The sequence below is a fragment of the Sciurus vulgaris genome, assembly GCF_902686455.1.
Source record: "Sciurus vulgaris genome assembly, chromosome: 6".
Classification (NCBI taxonomy): domain Eukaryota; kingdom Metazoa; phylum Chordata; class Mammalia; order Rodentia; family Sciuridae; genus Sciurus; species Sciurus vulgaris.
Genome location: NC_136466.1, coordinates 106172772 through 106193688, shown reverse-complemented (window position 1 = coordinate 106193688; position 20917 = coordinate 106172772). Strand labels below are relative to the sequence as shown.

Below are 20917 nucleotides of genomic sequence, written 5' to 3'. Positions count from 1 at the left end.
CATGTAATGGGATAGAAATAAAGTAAGGTTGGGTACCTAGTTCATTTTGCATCTTTTTTTTTTTTTTTTTAACTTTATTTATTTATTTTTATGTGGTGCTTAGGATTGAACCCAGTGCCTCACACATGCTAGGCAAGTGCTATATCTCTGAGCCACAACCTTACAGTCCTCATTTTGCATCTAAAAGTCTGAAGTGCACATATATAAGGACCCTATTTGGGTCTAGAGGAAAAAACACAACATAGTATTTGTAGGCATAAATAAAAGTTGTCTAGTTTTAAATTCTGAACTTATTTAAATAAACCTGAAAATAGACCCCTACCTCATACTGGGGATTGAACCCAGGACCCTGTACATGTTCTACCACAAGCTGCATTTCCAGTCTGCAAAGAAAACATTTTAATTTTAGTTTTTCTGAATTCAGATTCCTTTTGTTGATTGGATCTATAGTATCTGTATTCCAACAAAATGAGATATCAAGCAGAATGAAGTACAATGAATCATATTTATTGTCACTTCTCATAAATCTAAAAAATAGGAATTATATTTTGTGGAAAGTTAGGTCAGAGACTCAGAGTAAAGAAGACCAATCTCTACCCCAAGACAAAAGATAGAATGAAGAGTTAGTTGCCACAATTATGGAATGTACTTTTAATAAAAGATTCCCTAGAATGCTGTTTAGCAATGTCTTTGTCTGCTTCCTTTGATCAGTGAACTTCAGGGAGTACAGGTCAGCAGATATTGATATTCTTTTTTTTTTAATAAATGTCTCCTTTAACAAGAAAATTATGGGAGAAACTTTATTCTGCCTATTGAGAAAAGTTGACAGATTCTTTTTTTCTATGGGTAATACTGTGTCTCTGGTCCAAATTAGAGAGTCAAGCATTGGGATAAAATTTGATGATGTTCCTGAGATTCCTGTCCATAGTTGGTGATGAATCTCACTGTCTGTGGCCAACCTAGGAAATTTTAACGTTACAGAATTAAAAAAAAAAAAAAAAAAAAAAAAGCAAAAACAGGGACCAGAGTCTGTATGAGTGATTTAGTAGTTTCTTCTTAGATCTTTCATTTTTCTTCAGTTGGCTCTTCTGGTTTTTCCAACCCTCTTAGTCTCAATTTTTAAAGACACAAGCACTTTATTCCTTTTTATTTGGCTAGGTGTTATTTGAAAAAAAAAAAAAAAAAACTTCCATAGCTCATTGTTTTGATTAACTTTTACTGAAAATGAAGATTTAGCATCTTTTGTATCTTTTGTTATCCTCCACATATATATGTACACAAAAATCACACAAACAAATGTAATGTATAAACACAGTATAGAATAAATGATATATAATGTCACTTTTTTCTTAAATCAGTGTATTTAATGATTAGGTTATTATAAGAATTGAGTATGAAACTGAAGTTCTATATCCTTTTTTATATTACCTTTAGAGTGTTTTTTCTATAGTTTTTTTTTTTAAGTATAATTTTTTTAGTTATGGATGGACAAATACCTTTATTTTACTAAGTTCTTTTTATGTGGTGCTGAGGATTGAACCCAGTGCCAGATGAGTACTCTACCACTAAACCACAATCCTAGCCCTCTTCTGGAATATTTTATAAACTGTTTTTTCCTGTTATTCTGAAATTTTATCATAATAACCTTGATATGTATTTTTTTTAATTTTTTTTTTTTTTTTTACCATAGTTTACTTACTGGGTTCTTTTAATCTAGGGATTGGTGTCTTTAAGTCCTGGGCAGTTTTTGGTTTTATTTGTTTCCATCTTTATATTTTCTCTGTTCATCCTGAACCTTCTGTTAATAATGTTGGAGGTTGGATCACATAGTTTGATTTTCTTTTATTTTCTTTCATGTTGACTTGACTCTTTTTTTTTTCTGCCCCTACCAATTTTTCCTTTTTGTTTTTTCTTTAAAATTTTTAGTTTAGTTTTTTTGTTGTTGTTGTTTATTTCTTGTGGTACTAGGTGTTGAACCCAGGGCACCCTACCACTGAGTTATATCCCCAGCTCTTTTTTAATATTTTATTTTTGAGACTCCGTCTCCCTAAATTGCCCCGGTTGGCCTTGAATTTGCATTCTTGTCTCAGTCTCCTGAGTGGTTGGGGTTACAGGTTTCTGCTATTGTGCTGGCTTTGTGTGTGTGCGCGCACGCGTGTGTGTGTGCGCGTGTGTGTGTGTGTGTGTGTGTGTGAGAGAGAGAGAGAGAGAGAGAGAGAGAGAGATAATGTTTCTGTTTATATTCCCAGATACATATATTTTTAAAATTCTCCCCTTCTGGTGATCCATGAATGTCTGTTTTGAGAGCTATTAAAAGTCCAATTGGAAGCTCTATGTGTATAGGTGGGGCCTAGCAGGATTTCATGTAGTACTACATGAAATAAGTACTACATTTAACTTGACTTTTCCTTGGTGAACCCCAATTATGCTCTGATTTCTTATGTAACTGTGTTACATAGTCTCTTTCATTTTGTTCAGAGAAGTTTTTTCTAATTGCTTGTTTTGGGAGGATGACCTGGGGTTCCATTTTTACATTGTACACTTTTATCAAATATTTGGTTTTGGTTTGTTTCCTTACTGTACCCTTTAAAAGACTAGTCTTGCTGGAGCAGTCACTACAGATTATAAATATCAAATCTCCTGTCTGGGTCAGTGAAAGGTTCTGATTTCTTTATGTAGTTTTTCCTTGTTCCTGTGGAATAGAGCCCCCTTATTGGAAGTCGTTTGTATAAATTATATAGACTTTGAAAGGAATCTCAGAATTTTAAAAAAATTGCTGGGTGGTATAAATTCCTTCCCTTGTTTCATCAGATTTGTAAGATCCAAATCCTAGGAATCAAGTTGTCATGTGATGGCTTACATTTTTATATGAATTGCATTGTGAATAAATGTAAGAATCTCTGAGATTTCATTAAATGTCTGTCTTGAATGATTCCTTTGTTATTATTACAATATGTGATAATAACTTGATTTTTTAAAAAATGTTATTAGGGTAAGCTCATGAGAAAATTAGAAATATGCACATATTTAGAGATAATTTGAATAATGTGGTTAATCTAGGTGTGGTTAAAATTTATTATAAGTAAGTTTTTTTTGTTACCTAGTGTAGTACTTAAGAGGTCTATTCAAACTTTTAAAAATAACTGCAAATGAGATTAATGCCTTGGTAACATTTGTGTTTTTATTAAATTTTTTATTTTTATATTTAACTGTCTTAAACAGCAGGTAATTGTTATCAAAGCATTCATTGTCTTTAAGCTATAATAATTTAGTATTTTTTTTTTTTAATTATTGTAGGAAAGGAATACATGTTCACTTTCAGTGAACAGGAGCATGTTCCCAAACTCAATTTTGGGTCGCCCGCCATTCACTCCAAACCATCAACAACACAATAACTTCTTTGCCCTATCACCAGCTCTTTATTCACACCAGCAGCTTATAGATGCGCAGTTCAATTTTCAGAATGCAGAGTAAGTATGGTGCTGTTTTGGCATTATGTATTATTATTTAATTGTTTTTACATATTATTTTCTACTTGAATAAAACCCTTTTTAGCTGAAATAATTCATAGTAGAGAAAATGTTATTCTTATTTTCTTTTGATTAGTGAAGTATTTAATTTCTGAAATTGGCTTTTGTTTTTAAGGAAAAAATAGGTATATTACTATTGTTCTTTCTTTGTTTTTGGTAGCTTGTCTAGAGCTGTGTCATTACAGCAGCTGACATATGGAAATGTCAGTCCAATACAGACCTCAACATCCCCACTGTTTCGAGGAAGGAAGTAAGTACTTCTGATGTTAAGAGAAAATTATGTAGTTCTGAGAACTGTATAACAATTTATCTTATATAAAATTGTGTGGGTATTCTGCCCTAGATTTTTTTCTGGGACCTGTGCAATCAGATCAGTTAGATCAGAAACAGAATTTTAAAATTTTTGTGCATTTAAAAAATTTTAGGGATACTTTGTTTATTCCTGCCATTATAAATTTTAGATGAAATGAAGCTATTATTTTTTAGGAAACTACTTTTTAGTTGAGATTTTTAGCCAAATCACGTGGTCTTCTGTATTTATGCTAGGGTTGCCGTAATGAATTACTACAGACTGATACTGGATGACTTAAAGAACAGAAATTTATTTTCTCACAATTCTGGAGGCTAGAGGTCCAGATTCTCGTGTCAGCAGGTTGATTTTTTCTAAGCCCTCTTTGCTTCGTGTTTTTTGTGTCCTAATCTCTTTGAACCAGTCATACTGGATTAGGACCCATCCTAGGGGCTCCATTTTAACTTAATTACCTCTATGCCGAGATACTGAGGATTAGAATTTTTTAAAAAATATCTTTTAGATGTTGATAGACTTTATTTTATTCACTTATTTATATGTGGTGCTGAGAATTGAACCCAGTGGCTCACACATGCTAGTCAAGCACTCTACCACTGAGCCACAACACCAGCCCCAAGGATTAGGATTTTGGCCTTTGAATTTCAGGAGGACATAGTTAGCAGCTGGAGTTGTGGCTCAGTGGTAGAGCACTTTTCTGGCATGTGTGAGGTGCTGAATTCAATACTCAGCACCACATATAAATAAATAAAAGATTGACAACTAAAAAATATTTTTAAAAAAGTACAGTTAAGCTCATTATACTTTTATTTCTAATAAAGTTTATTGTATTTTCTTTAATTTATATAGATTACATGATAGGAAATGTAGTAAAAATTTCTGTATGACATAAAGCTTTCTAAAGATGACCTCTTTCCTTTCCCCTCCCCTTCTCTCTCTTCCTTCCTCCTCCTCTCTCTTCTTCTCCCCTTTTTCCCTTTGTTTTCCTTCCTCCCTCCCTTTCTCCTTTATGCTGGGGATTGAACCTAGAATCTGTCTCATGTTAGACAAGTGCTCTACCACCAAACTATTTCCTCAGCACTAATTATTTTCTTTATCACAGTTTGCATTTGCTTCTTTCTGCTTCTTTTGCTTCTGACCACCATACTTTTTTCTGGATCATAATGAAAGAAAATTGTTGATAGCATGTCACTTTACCCCAAAACATTTCATCTTTTTCCTTCTGAAAACAAATACATTTTATATAACCAAAATACATTGATCCTGTCCAAGATAAAAATTTTTCTGGGGGAGTACTGGGGATTGAACTCAGGGGCACTGGGCCACTGAGTCACATCCCCAGCCCTATTTTGTATTTTATTTAGAGACAGGGTCTCATTGAATTGCTAGGTGCCTTGGTCTTGCTGAGACTGGCTTTGAACTAGTCATCCTCCTGTCTCAGCCTCCCCAGCTGCTGGGATTACAGCTATGTGCCATTGTGCCCTGGCAAGAAATTTATATTAATACAATACTCATATTGGAAGTGCAGTTCATTTTCAAATATCTTCAGTTGTCTAATATCTTTATGGCTTCTATAGAAGTATCTCTTAATTTGGTTTGTCCTACTGATAAGCGAGAACATAGGCATATTCAGAGAACCCTTTTTTAAATGTATAGTACTCAACTCATTTAATCTTATCCTTTTTGTGTTAGAGTTTAGATATTTGATTATTAGTAATTCCATAAATAAAAATGTTCCTATAAAGTTCTCACCGCTGAGATGAAATGTAAGGGTAGTCCAAATGCAGGAGAATAATAGCCCCAATATATAACTGTAGTTTTTTTCTATATGCATTATTATTACTCATTTTCTAAGGTGAGGTATTTCTTGAGCTGAAAATGAGAACTTTTTAAGCTCAGGATAGAGCTAATAATGTAGCCTTATTTAAAGAATCATAACATCGTGATTATCTATTAGGATATTTATGTATTTTAATTGTTTTCTATTGTCAGAAAGTTGTATCTTTAATCACTAAGGTATATTGCTTGTTTCCAGGAGATTAAGCGATGAAAAAAACCTTCCTCTTGATGGTAAACGACAGCGTTTCCATTCACCCCACCAGGAGCCAACTGTAGTTAACCAGATAGTGCCTTTATCAGGTGAACGAAGATACTCAATGCCACCATTGTTTCATACACCCTATGTACCAGATATAGTCAGATGTGTTCCACCTTTTCGAGAAATACCATTTTTAGAACCTAGAGAAATCACATTGCCTGAGGCCAAAGATAAGGTAAGAATAATGCTGATTTTAGTTTTGTCTTTTGGAAATTTAATATAAGTAATGTATTAAAAGAAGCTGTTTAAGGTACTTTTCATCCCAATTTTCTACATATTACTTTGAATTTTGTTTGCTCTTTTATCTTAAGTATAGCCATCAAGGAATCATATTTTCCCCAATTCATAAAAATTGGAATGAGAGCCTCAAATGCTTAATTTCTTAGTTTAAAGTCTTGCTACTTGTTCTTATTACAGAAAATTTAGTTTTCATAAGACTGTTGTAATAAAGTGTTAAAAAACATTTTCTTTCAGAGTATTTGTGTTTTTTATAAGGTTTTTAAACATCAAAAATAGAGAATTTAGGAGTCTCTAAGGAAGTATTGCGTTCCAAGTAATATGATCAAGAAAGACTTACCAAAAACATTTGTAAAAATATTTCAGGTAAAATGAAATGTAATTATTTAAATAATAATTATTGGAAATTGATGTTGTCAGCATTGGGAACAAATTATTTAACACTTAATAGTAGAAGTGTATCTCCCACATTTAGTGAAAGGTTAAAAAAAAACAAACTTCTAGGTAATTGGAAAAGGTTTATAATGTTAATATCTTTGCTTTCTTGGATTTTCTATGGCTTACACTTGCTGTTTTTCAAAGCTGCTCCTTCTTTTTTTTTTTTTTTTTTTTTATTGTAAACAAATGGGATACATGTTGTTTCTGTTTGTACATGGCGTAAAGGCATACCATTTGTGTAATCATAAATTTACATAGAGCAATGTTGTTTGATTCATTCTGTTATTTTTTCCCTTCCCCCCACCCCTCCCACCCCTCTTTACCCTCTATACAGTAGTTCCTTCCTCCATACTTGCCCCCCTCCCAACCCTAACTCTAACCCTAAGCTGCTCCTTCTTGAGAAGTAGAACCTTTGTAGGCTAAGGAGAAAGAGCCCAAAGAGTGTAGTGACTTTGTTTTACTCAATTTTGGGTTCCTAGCAACCAGTGCAGGTCTGGAACATAGAAAATGTACAAAAAATGGTGGATCAGAAAAACGACATCTGCTTTATTTCTTCTTTGTACTGCTTTTTAATTTTCTATCCTCCTTTTGTTTTTTGAGTTATGACTATACCATAAAATTTACCCTTTCATTGTGTACAATTTGGTGGTTTTTAGTATATTCACAAAATTGCGCAACCATTACCACTATCTCATTTCAAAGTATTTTATCACCCCCAGAAGAAACCTTGTATCAAGTAGCAGTCAGTCCCCTGTCACCCCCACCACTGCTTCCCATGCCTGCAAAATCTATTTTCCTTGTAGAATTGTCTGTTCTGGACATTCCATATAAGTTGAATAATATATGGCCATTTGTGTCTTTTTTCACTTGGCATAATGGTTTCAGGATTTACCCATGTTGTAGCATCTGTCAGTACCATATTTCTTTTTATATTTGAATAATACTCCATTGGGTGGTTATGCCACATTTTGTTAATACATTCCTTAATTGATGCATTTTTAGGTTATTTTTACTTTTTGGCTGTTGTGAAAAGTACTGATGTGAATATCTGTGTACACATTTTTGTGTGAACATATGTTTTTATTTTTCTTGGGTATACACCTAGGGGTGAAATTGTTGAATCATATGGTAATTCTGTGTTTAACTTATTATTATTTATTCTTTTTTTTTTTTTTTTTTTTTGACAACGCTAGGGTTAGAACCATGGACCTTGTGTATGCCAGGCGGCAAATACTCTACCACTGAGCTACATCCCCAGTCCTGTGTTTAATCGTTGGGGTTCAGCCAAAGCTTTTTCTAAAGTGGCTGTACCATTTTATATTCCAATCGGCAGCGTACAAGTTTTCTGCTTTCTTCCCATTCTTGCCAATGCTTGTGATACTTGTTATTTGTCTTTTTGTTTTGTTTTTGGTAGAGGACCAGGGGCTTGGGCATGTTAGGTAATCTCTCTACCTTTGATCTACATCCTACAACCCCAGCCCTGTTTTTTCAGTATAGCCATTCTACTGGATATGAGATGGTATCTTGTGAGTGATTGTTTTTATTTACTTGTAATACTGGAGATTGAACCCATGCCCTTGTGCATGCTAGGCAAGCGTTCTACCACTGAGCTACTTTCCCAACCCTTCTTATTGTGATTTTGATTTGTATTTTCCTAATGATAACGATGTTGAACATCTTAGCATTTGCTTGTTGGATATTTGTATGTCTTCTTTGGAGAAATGTCTTTTCAGATTCTTTGCTCATTTTTAAATTAGGTTGTCTTTTATTGCTTAGTTGTTGAGTTTTTATTTTCTAAATATTAGACCCTTATCAGGCATACAATTTACAAATATTTTGTTTCTGTGATTTGTCTTTTCACTTTTTTATTGGTAACCTTTAAATGATAGAATCTTTTCATTTGATGTAGTTCAGTTATTTGTTTATCTTTGGTTGCTTGTGCTATTAGTGGTAAATCTTGGAAACCATTGCTCAATCCAAGTCATAAAGCTTAGTGCTGTTCTAAGATTTTTATAGTTGTTTTTTATATTTAGGACTTATTTCATTTTTAGTAATTTCTGTGTGCGATATAAAGTAAGAGGTTCAGCTTTATTCTTTTGTTGTTAATCCACTTGTCCCAGCACAATTTATTGAAAAAACTATTCTCTCCTTCTGCACAGTTCTTTTCTTTCCATAAAGTAGAACCAGGGAGAGAGGAAAAAACAAAGTGAAATGAGAACAGACCAACTTGGGATGTTTTGGTACTCTTTCTTCCTCCCTCTTCCCCTATTCTTTCCCTTCTTTGCTTTCTCAAGGAAATTTATGATGCTGTAATGTGAAAACCTGTGGTAGTAGCAAATCTGATAAATTCTTTGAATATATAAAAATTTACTATAAATGAGTTTTTAGTATACGTATGCCAGTAAGGCCTATTTTTTAAATGAAATTCATTATGCATGGATATTGAAAATTCTCTGTGCATGTATTTATGTATTTGTAGTTAATTATTAGAACTAACACAGTAGTTCTGGATATGGGGTAGGTATATGTCGAATTTCAGTAAATTTAGCAACATAAAATTCACATCAGTCAGTATAAGTCATCTAAAGAAGTGTGACTCCTATTACACTTTTACTTGGTTACATAGAAAAAGATTATTCTATGAAGAATGTTTTTGCAATTAAGCATTTATTTCAGAGAGAGAGAATTTGTGCAGTTGAACTATTTTCTTTGAGTGCTACTTTTTTCCTGCCTTGTTGTGGGAGAAAGAAAACAAGGTTCAATGGTCATTCTTTAAGTGAGCATTTTTTTTTTTTTTTTAAAGAAAACTAATGTTTATTAATGACTCTTCTAGGCATTCTACTTGTGCTATATCATTTAGTCTATTCAACCACCCCGTCACATGAGTATTATCCTAATTTTCTTGCAGCTCAGAAAGAAAGCTTAAGGACCTACTCAAGGTCACAGTTCTTAAGTGACAAAACTGAGATTTTACCCTTGTCTCTAAAAAGCAAAGAGGGGGAACTTAAGATGCTTACAGTCAGGAGTAGGGAGATGACATTCTTAGAACTCACCATAATATCAGGTGATTTGTAATAGTACTACCTGATTTTTATCGTCTGTCTTTGCCATCAGTGTGCTCAAGTTCGTATGGTTTACCTCTGTAGTGTGGTTAAAATGTGAACAGAGAATTCAGTATGAGGTAAAAGTAGGGCAGTAGTTTTCAACTTGAATTCCACTGAAGTTTTTTTGAGTAGAGGAAATAACACAATGAGGTTTATATTTTTAGGAGGATATATCATTCAGTGTGATAGAATTTAGTTTGGAATTAGGTGGGCCCGAAAAATGGATGATTATCATGAGCTTGTTAATGCATCCAGATGAGAGGCTGAAGCTTTTGGTTATGGCATATGGTAGTGATGAAAGATAGTGCATAAGGAAAATTGTTGGAATGTGGGGATAATTGAAGGTAGGGAAGACAGGAAGAGAGAGACATGAGTGACTCCAGTGATTTGAATTTGGGCTACTAAGAGAGATAAGGAACAGAGATTTTTAGTGTATAAGTTGATTGAGGAAATAGTTAAGAGATATTTGAGACACTGGGAAATCTAACATTTGTGCTCTTGAGAGCACATCATATTCTACAGATTGCACACTAAGCACATTGGGCTTAATGGAGAATAATATTGGAGCAGACTACTGAAAACAATTTTGTAACAAGAACACTATCAAGAATAATAATTGATATCTTGGGAAATAACTTGGACAGACCAAGCAGGCAGCTTAGTGTCCATGGCTGGATGCTACTGCAGGAGATATTAAAAATATACAAAATAAAGTTGAGATGCTGGCTTATGGTGGGCACTGAGACAAGGCAGTTAGAAAATGGAGCTCTAAGTCAGTGAGACTGCTAAGGTTGACACAAAAGAAATTGTACTCTGTGAGGCTAGGGGTATGCTTTTGTGAGCAGTAATCCTGGATGCAAATGCTTATTTTTAATTGTCTTAGATTTCTAAGGGCCTCTGCCTGTGCAGCAGCCATGCTGAGGATTTTTCTTCATTATGAAGATTGTAATTCTACAGTTTCTTTTCTATGCACAAATCATCAACAAATCCAACTTCCATGTTATATTGATACCATCCCCTGCCATATATAAGCTTATTGGTATTGTAGAAAAACATTTTGTAACTGAACTGATAGTATGTGTTTGGAGTTCTGAAGTAAGGTCAAGGCCAGAGATATGGGTCCCAAAGACATCTGGGTTAAAAATGACATTTGAAACTCCTGGAGTAGATTTGATTTTTTATTTTAGTGTTTAGCAGATATTTGGCAGTACTAGACATGAGAGAGGCAATATAGTGCTAAATATACACTGTCTTTTTACCATTTACCTAGAGATTAGAGGGGAGTCATTAAAAATAATCATGCAAATCGTTTTATTTATATATTTGTAAGTGCAATGAAGGAAAATTATAGAGTGCTGAGAATATGCATTTGATTTCTCAGGGAAAGCATCCTAGAGGAGGAAGATCTGAAAGATGATTTAGGATTGAATTAGTTAAAGAGTTGCAGGAGGGGGAAAATGCTTTAGAGTGGGGAAAGGTCCTAACCCAAAAAGGAGCATGGTGTGTGCAAAGAATTGAAAGCAGACCAAGGTGAACTAGTTTGGTAAATTAGAGGGAGAGTGGTTGAAGGTGTGGTCGGAAAGATGGGAATAGGGAGATGATGCAAGGATTTTTAGACAAGTCTAAGAACAGCAATAAGCTATTCAGGGTTTTGTTTTTAAAGCTGGGAAGAGAGGTAAGTTAAAGATTAAATATTGACTGTAGTGTTGAAAGCATATTAAGGTTGAAAAAGCATGGATGTAGAGAAGTTATTGTACTCCAGGTGATAAGTAATGGTGTCTTGAATTAGGAAGTGCTGATTTTTTTTTTTTTCCTTTGAAAGTAGGATAGTTTTATTTTTATTTTTTTAATATTTTTTTAAAATTAGAAATCATAAATTTACATAGGGCAATGTTGTTGGATTCATTCTGTTATTTTTTCTTCCCTTCCCTCCCACCCCTCCCACACCCCACCCCTCTTTTCCTTCTATACATTCCTTCCTTCCTCCATTCTTACCACCTTCCTTATCCCTAACCCTAAACCTAACTCTAACCCTAACACTAACCTCTCCTACCCCCCATTATATGTCCTCATCTGATTATCAGCGAGATCATTCGTCCTTCAGTTTTTTGAGATTGGCTTATCTCACTTAGCATGATATTCTCCAATTTCATTCATTTGCCTGCAAATGCCATAATTTTATCATTCTTCATGGTGGAGTAATATTCCATTGTATATATATGCCACAGTTTCTTTATCCATTCATCAACTGAAGGGCATCTAGGTTGGTTCCACAATCTGGCTATAGTGAATTGAGCAGCTATGAATATTGATGTGGCTGTATCTCTGTAGTATGCTGATTTTAAGTCGTTTGGGTATAGACCAAGGAGTGGGATAGCTGGGTCAAATGGTGGTTCCATTCCAAGCTTTCTGAGGAATACTGCTTTCCAGAGTGGCTGCACTAATTTGCAACCCCACCAGCAATGTATGAGTGTACCTTTTTCCCCACATCCTCTCCATCACCTATTGTTGCTAGTATTCTTGATAATCGTCATTCTAATTGGGGTAGATGGAATCTTAGGGTAGTTTTGATTTGCATTTCTCTTATTACTAAAGATGTTGAACAGTTTTTCATGTATCTGTTGATTGCTTGTAGATCTTCTTCTGTGAAGTGTCTGTTCATTTCCTTAGCCCGTTTGTTATTGGGTTATTTGTATTCTTGGTGTAAAGTTTTCTGAGTTCTTTATATATTCTGGAAATTAGTGCTGTGTCAATATATTTTTAAATTTGGGTTTTTAAACCCATCTTTTACTTGCCCTCATAATGGTTTGTGTTGACCTCCAAAAATGATGTTTTTATTGGTAATTTAATTTGAGCTTGACTTGCAGTATTATAATTTTTTTTTTTTTAAGAAAAACTGAACATTTACATTTGGAAGAAACTTTTTTTAAAAAAAAATTAAAAATAAGGAAAAAATTTACCCTGTAAAGAAAAAATTAAGTTCCAGAAGTACTATTATGCACAGCAGCTTGGTATTACATATGAAAATCATATTACATATGAAATCATATATGATTTTAGCCAGGGAAATTCTATATCATATATACTACCCCCACCCCTTTTTTTTTTTAAGAGAACCATGTTCTGAAATATTTCCCTAAATTAGGCAACAGAAGCCTTCTATTTCAGCATATGTGGGGTTTCTCTTGAGGTTTTCTCTTCTGGGCCTTAGGTATTTATTGTAAAGTAACATGATTTGATAACGTGAATCCCTAAGTAAATGACTAGATGGGAAAATTCTTTAATTTAAAAACTTATTAGGTATCTGTCATAGTAGTCCTTGAGGGGAGGGGGAAAGGAGGATGGGAATATTTCCATGAACGTGAAAAAGGGAGAGGAGCAAGAATATGGAATTTTTGTATTTTCCACATATTTATAATTTTGTGAATGTTTCTACATGAACATAGTCACTGAGATGAAAGAAATTGTTAGAGAAGAATGAAGGAACTTTAGATTATGTAGAAGGAAATGAGGGAGGGGTATGAAAAATGGTGGAATGAGACAGACAGACATCACTACCCTATGTACATGTATGATTACACAAATTGTATGACTCTACATGGTGCACAACCATAGAAACGAAATGATGTATGAATCAAAATGCAGTCTGTAAAAAATAAAAAAATAAATTTAGTAACCCCCCAAAAATATAAAATCTCATTTAAGCATTGTTATAAATAACTTTTTTTGTTACTCAGCAAATACTTAGTATCTATTAAGACTTCTAGAATTATGTGGCTCTGCCTAATATTCTTTTTTTTTTTCCTTTTCTTGGGTACTGGGGATTGAATTCAGGGGTACTCAACCACTGAGCCACATTTACAGCCCTATTTTGTAGTTTATTTAGAGGCAGGATCTCACTGAGTTGCTTAGCACCTTGCTTTTGCTGAGGCTGTCTTTGAATTCTTGATCTTCCTGCCTCAGCCTCTTGAGTCATTGGGATTACAGGTGTGTGCCACCTAACTAATTCTCTAGATCAGGAATTGTCAACCTTTTTCTCCAGAGGACCAGATAGTAAATATTTTAGGCTGCCGGTTACATAGAATTACTGTTTTCATCTTGTCTTCTGGTTAAAATAAATAAATAAATAAATAATGTTGCTGCCTGCAGAAAAGGCCAGAGGCCATATGTGGCCTACAGAACATAGTTTGTCAGCACCTGCTCTTTGTGAATAAAACTTAGTTTATTGAATATTATTTAAAATTTTATATTAACCACTTTTATTGGAAATCTTTTTCAAATTTGTTACAAACTTGGATACCTTTTTTTGAAAAAAACTTTATTATGGAAAATATCAAACTATAAAAAAATAGAATATAGTAGTATATACACTCCTATCACACAGGTTTAACAGTTCCAGCATATCACCATAACAGTTACCAACACATCATCTTATTTCCCATCTGTTACCTCCCTCCCTCATTAGTTGGAACCAAACTGCAGTCATTATAATTTATTTCAAATTTCTTTTTGTCTCTTGTCAATGCCATGCTATCTTTTTTTTTTTTTTTATTGTAAACAAATGGGATACATGTTGTTTCTCTGTTTGTACATGGCGTAAAGGCATACCATTTGTGTAATCATAAATTTACATAGAGCAATGTTGTTTGATTCATTCTGTTTTTTTTTTCCCTTCCCCCCACCCCTCCCACCCCTCTTTACCCTCTATACAGTAGTTCCTTCCTCCATACTTGCCCCCCTCCTAACCCTAACTCTAACCCTTCCCTCCCCCCCATTATGTGTCATCCTCCACTTATCAGCGATATCATTCGTCCATTGGCTTTTTGAGATCGGCCTATCTCACTTAGCATGATATTCTCCAATTTCATCCATTTGCCTGCAAATGTCATAATTTTATCATTCTTTATGGCTGAGTAATATTCCATTGTATATATATACCACAGTTTCTTTATCCACTCATCAATTGAAGGGCATCTAGGTTGGTTCCACAGTCTGGCTATTGTGAATTGAGCAGCTATGAACATTGATGTGGCTGTATCTCTGTAGTATGCTGATTTTAAGTCCTTTGGGTATAGGCCAAGGAGTGGGATAGCTGGGTCAAATGGTGGTTCCATTCCAAGTTTTCTAAGGAATCTCCACACTGCTTTCCAGAGTGGCTGCACTAATTTGCAGCCCCACCAGCAGTGTATGAATGTACCTTTCTCCCCACATCCTCACCAACACCTGTTGTTGCTTGTATTCTTGATAATCGCCATTCTAATTGGGGTGAGATGGAATCTTAGGGTGGTTTTGATTTGCATTTCTCTTATTACTAGAGATGTTGAACATTTTTCCATATGTTTGTTGATTGCTTGTAGATCTTCTTCTGTGAAGTGTCTATTCATTTCCTTAGCCCATTTGTTGACTGGATTATTTGAATTCTTGGAGTAGAGTTTTTTGAGTTCTTTATAGATTCTGGAGATTAGTGCTCTATCTGAAGTATGAGTGGCAAAGATATTCTCCCACTCTGTAGGCTCTTTCTTCGCATTGCTGATAGTTTCCTTTGCTGAGAGAAAGCTTTTTAGTTTGAATCTATCCCAGTGGTTGATTCTAGCTTTTATTTCTTGTGCTATGGGAGTCCTGTTAAGGAAGTCTGGTCCTAGACCAACAAGGTGAAGATTTGGACCTACTTTTTCTTCTATAAGATGCAGGGTCTCTGGTCTGATTCCGAGGTCCTTAATCCATTTTGAGTTTAGTTTCGTGCATGGTGAGAGATATGGGTTTAGTTTCATTCTGTTGCATATGGATTTCCAATTCTCCCAGCACCATTTGTTGAAGAGGCTATCTTTTCTCCATTGCATATTTTTGGCCCCTTTGTCTAGTATGAGAAAATTGTATTTATTTGGGTTTGTGTCCGTGTCCTCTATTCTGTACCATTGATCTACCTTTCTATTTTGGTACCAATACCATGCCGTTTTTGTTACTATTGCTTTGTAGTAGAGTTGAAGATCTGGTATTGCAATACCCCCTGTTTCACTCTTCCTGCTAAGGATTGCTTTAGCTATTCTGGGTTTCTTATTCTTCCAGATGAATTTCATAATTGCTTGCTCTATTTCTGTAAGGTACACAATTGGGATTTTAATTGGAATTGCATTGAACTTGTATAGCACTTTAGGTAGTATGGCCATTTTGACAATATTAATTCTTCCTATCCAAGAACATGGAAGATCTTTCCATCTTCTATGGTGTTCTTTAATTTCTTTCTTTAGTGTTGTATAGTTCTCATTGTAGAGGTCTTTCATCTCTTTTGTGAGATTGATTCCCAAGTATTTTATTTTTTTCGAGGCTATTGTGAATGGGGTAGTTTTCCTAATTTCTCTTTCTGAAGATTCATCACTTATGTATAAAAATGCGTTGGATTTATGGGCATTGATCTTGTAACCTGCTACTTTACTGAATTCACTTATGAGTTCTAAGAGTTTTCTGGTGGAATTTCCAGGTTCCTCTAAATATATAATCATGTCATCAGCGAACAGGGATATTTTGAGTTCCTCTTTTCCAATTCGTATCCCTTTAATTTCTTTGGTTTGTCTAATTGCTCTGGCTAGAGTCTCAAGAACAATGTTGAATAGAAGTGGTGAAAGAGGGCATCCCTGCCTTGTTCCAGTTTTTAGGGGGAATGCTTTCAGTTTTTCACCATTTACAATGATATTGGCCATGGGCTTAGTGTAGATGGCCTTTATAATGTTAAGGAATGTTCCCACTACCCCAATTTTTTCTAGTGTTTTGAGCATGAAGGGATGCTGTATTTTATCGAATGCTTTTTCTGCATCTGTTGAAAGAATCACGTGATTCTTAACTTTTAGTCTGTTGATATGGTGAATGACATTTATTGATTTCCGGATGTTGAACCAACCTTGCATCTTGGGATAAAACCCACTTGACCGTGATGCACTATCTTTTTAATATATTTTTGTATGCGATTTGCTAAAATTTTGTTGAGAATTTTTGCGTCAATGTTCATTAAGGATATTGGTCTGAAATTTTCTTTCCTCGATGTATCTCTGTCTGGTTTAGGTATCAGGGTGATATTGGCTTTATAGAATGAGTTTGGGAGGGTTCCCTCCTCTTCAATTTTATGGAATACTTTGAGAAGTATTGGAATGAGCTCTTCTTTAAAGGTTTTGTAGAACTTGGCTGAGAACCCATCTGGTCCCAGGCTTTTCTTTGTTGGTAGGCTTTTGATGACCTCTTCTATTTCACTGCTTGTAATTGATTTATTTAAGTTGTGTATGTCCTCCTCGTTCAGTTTAGGTAATTAATATATCTCTAGAAACTTGTTGATGTCTTCAAGTTTTTCTGTTTTGTTGGAGTATAGATTTTCAAAATAGCTTCTAATTATGTTTTGTATTTCACTCGTGTCTGTTGTGATATTTCCTTGTTCATTCCGAATTTTAGTAATTTGAGTTTTCTCCCTTTTTCTCTTTGTTAGTGTGGCTAAGGGTTTATCAATTTTGCTTATTTTTTCAAAGAACCAACTATTTATTTTGTTGATTTTTTTCAATTGTTTCTTTTGTTTCAATTTCGTTGATTTCGGCTCTGATTTTAACTATTTCCTGTCTTCTACTACTTTTGGTGTTGGTCTGCTCTTCTTTTTCTAGGGCTTTGAGCTGTAGTGTTAAGTCGTTTATTTGTTGATTTCTACTTCTTTTGTTGAATGCGCCCCATGAAATAAATCTTCCTGTCAGTACTGCTTTCATAGTGTCCCAGAGATTTTGATATGATGTCTTTATTCTCGTTTACTTCTAAGAATTTTTTAATTTCCCTTCTGATGTCTTCTGTTATCCATTCATCATATAATAGTGTATTATTTAATCTCCAGGTATTGGAGAAGTTTCTGTTTTTTATTCTGTCATTTATTTCTGATTTCAATCCATTATGATCTGATAGAGTACAAGGTAGTATCTCTATCTTGTATTTGCTAACAGTAGCTTTGTGGTATAAAACATGGTCTATTTTAGAGAAGGATCCATGTGCTGCTGAGAAGAAAGTGTATTCGTTCTTTGTTGGATGGTATATTCTATATGTCGGTTAAGTCTAAATTGTTGATTGTGTTATTGAGATCTATGGTTTCTTTATTCAATTTTTGCTTGGAAGATCTATCCAGCGGTGAGAGAGGTGTGTTAAAATCGCCTAGTATTATTGTGTTGTGGTCTATTTGATTTCTGGCATTGAGAAGGATTTGTTTGACGTACATGGATGAGCCAATGTTTGGGGTGTAGATATTTATGATTGTTATGTCTTGCTGATTTATGCTTCCCTTAAGCAGTATGTAATGTCCTTCTTTATCCCTTCTGACTAGTTTTGGCTTGAAGTCCACATCTGAAATGAGGATGGATACTCCAGCCTTTTTGCTGTGTCCGTGTGCATGGTATGTTTTTTCCCATCCTTTCACCTTTAGTCTGTGGGTATCTCTTTCTATGAGATGAGTCTCTTACAGGCAGCATATTGTTGGAAATTTCTGTTTAATCCAGTCTGCCAGTCTGTGTCTTTTGATTGATGAGTTCAGGCCATTAACATTCACAGTTATTATTGTGATATGATTTGTATTCCCAGTCATTTGACTCATTTTTGTTTTTTGACATGATTTGGTTTCTCCTTTATTTCCTTTAGGCTAGTTCCTCCCATTGCTGATTTGCATCGTTGTTTTTCATCTCTTCCTCATGGAATATTTTGCTGAGAATGTTCTGTAATGCCGGCTTTCTTTTTGTAAATTCCTTTTGCTTTTGTTTATCATGGGAGGATCTTATTTCATCGTCAAATCTGAAAGTAAGTTTTGCTGGGTATAAGATTCTTGGTTGGCATCCGTTTTCTTTCAGGGCTTGGTAAATGTTGTTCGAGGCCCTTCTAGCTTTTAGGGTCTGGATTGAAAAATCTGGTGATATTCTTATTGGTTTCCCCTCTGAATGTAATCTGATTCTTTTCCCTCGTGGCCTTTAAAATTCTGTCTTTATTTTGTATGTTAGGTATTTTCATAATAATGTGCCTTGATGTGGGTCTGTTTTAATTTTGTATATTTGGAGTCCTATAAACCTCTTGTACTTGGTTTTCCATTTCATTCTTGAGATTTGGGAAATTTTCTGATATTATTTCATTGAATAGATTGTTCATTCCTTTGGTTTGTTCCTCTAAGCCTTCCTCAATCCCGATAATTCTTAAATTTGGCCTTTTTATGATATCCCATAATTCTTGTAGATTCTGTTCATGATTTCTTACCATCTTTTCTGTTTGGTCAACTTTGTTTTCAAGATTAAATATTTTTTCTTCAGTATCTGAGGTTCTGTCTTCCAGGTGTTCTATCTTATTGGTTATGCTTTCTATGGAGTTTTTAACTTGGTTTATTGTTTCCTTCATTTCAAGGATTTCTGTTTGTTTTTTTTTTCAGTATCTCTAACTCTTTATTGAAATGATCTCTTGCTTGCCGTATTTGCTCTTTTAACTGTTGATTGGTGTGATCATTTAATGCCTGCATTTGCTCTTTTATCTCCTCCTTCAGTGCCTGCATTTGCTCTTTCATCTCCTCGTTTGCTTCCCTGATTGTTTTAATTATGTACATTCTGAACTCCCTTTCTGACATTTCTTCTGCTGTGCTGTCATTAGGTTTTATTTATATAGTATCTAGTTTGTTTGGGACATTTTCTTTCCTTGTTTTCTCATATTGGTCAGATGTCAGTGGGACTCTGTGATATTGCAGATTTCCTCTATTGGCTTATAGTGTCCCTGTAGATTTCCAGTGTATCACTTCCCAGCCTTCAGTAGCCTGAAGTCTTGGAGTAACTTGATAATGCAGTGCTTTTGAAGAAAGCTGCCCCTAGCCCGCTACTGGTTCCAGGGCTTGGAGCTGGCTCTGTGTGGAAAGGCTCTCACTGGGGGGCCTGCTCCAAGAAGCTGGCCGTGTGGGAGGAGCCCACCGCTGGAGCGCCCAGGGCTGCCTGGAGAAGACTCTAGCTGCCCTGCCCTACTCTAATAAGCCGCCCAAATCTGGGCCTGCCACCTGGGCCGAGCCTCACCGGGTGGAGGAGACTCACCCCGTGGCTCTATTTTAGTCTGAGTCTCTCAATGCCTCCCTCTTTGAATCCAGGGTTCTGGAGCGACTGGAGATGCAGTGACCCTGTAGTCCGCCATCTTGGATTGCCGAAGTGCTGATCTTTATGATCAGTAGAAGTTGATGGATTTAAACTTTATTTGGGTTGTGGATTGATGGGATTTGTGATTTGTTAGATTATGGTATAGAAGCCTCTGAAATATTGATATTTTAGGCCAGCTTTCTTTGGTGTGGAGGGGCTGCCCTATGCATTGTAGGAAGTCTAGCAGCATTTCTGGCTTCTGTACTTTAGGTGCCATCAGGTGCTGGTGGTGACAACCAAAAGTATCTATAGTCATTGCCAGTTCTCTGGCAGGCAGAATTGCCTCTAGGTGACAACTACTGGATTAGATGGAGAAGGTACTGAGATTTACTCTCAGATTTCTGGTATTCACAGCTGGATGCATAGTCTTCACTGAACAGTGTTCACTGTAGGCCTCTTGACTTTGAGATGCTTTTGAAATATTGAAGTAGATATTTAGAGTTGATAGTCAAATAAATGTAGATATGGAATTCAAAGTAATGGCATTGTCTAAAAATGTATGTTTGTAATCATAGATATATAGATGATAGTTGAAGCCTAGAATATGGCTCTTTATCTAGAAAGAGAACCTTTTCTTGTGTCCAAGACTGACTAGCATGAGTTGAGAAAATAATAGGAAACAGAAATGGAGACTTAGAGTACACATAACTATTTTGGAAAACTTGACTGTGAAGGGGAGGAGCTGACGATGGGAAGTTAAAACAAACTTTTTTTTTTAATGTTTTAAAAGAAATGTTAGCCACATGTACATGTTCATAGGAAAGATTTAGTAGCAAGAGAAGAGGTTCACTCTTCTGGAAAGAAAAGAACAATCATGATTAAAGGTTTCTGGAAGGTAGAAGAAGAATGGGTTCAATGTAGAAATGGAGTGATTGACCTTAGGTAAGAGGAAAGCTTTTTGTAACTGGAGGATAGGAGGAGATAGGTGGAGATGCAGGGGAGGTTTGTAGATATGGTAAGAAGAAGTTAATGGAGTATCCTTGGCTTCTTCCTGTTTTCTCTCTGAATTAGTATTCAAGGTCATCCTGTAGGGAGAA

The 20917-nt window shown here is 35.1% G+C and overlaps 1 protein-coding gene across 7 annotated transcripts in view; it reads left to right on the top strand.

Annotated features, from left to right (window-relative positions):
• Positions 1–20917, top strand: part of TENT2 (terminal nucleotidyltransferase 2) — a 111007-nt gene that overhangs the window by 3065 nt on the left and 87025 nt on the right. For all 7 annotated transcript variants that reach the window (XR_013764389.1, XR_013764390.1, XM_079143581.1 and 4 more), the window contains 3 exons: positions 3298–3470; positions 3691–3780; positions 5873–6110. Coding sequence is in view for 5 of the 7 variants with exons in the window: in XM_079143581.1 (XP_078999707.1) it covers positions 3334–3470; positions 3691–3780; positions 5873–6110 (465 nt within the window). In the remaining 2 variants the exon portion in view is untranslated. The remainder of the gene's footprint in view (positions 1–3297; positions 3471–3690; positions 3781–5872; positions 6111–20917) is intronic.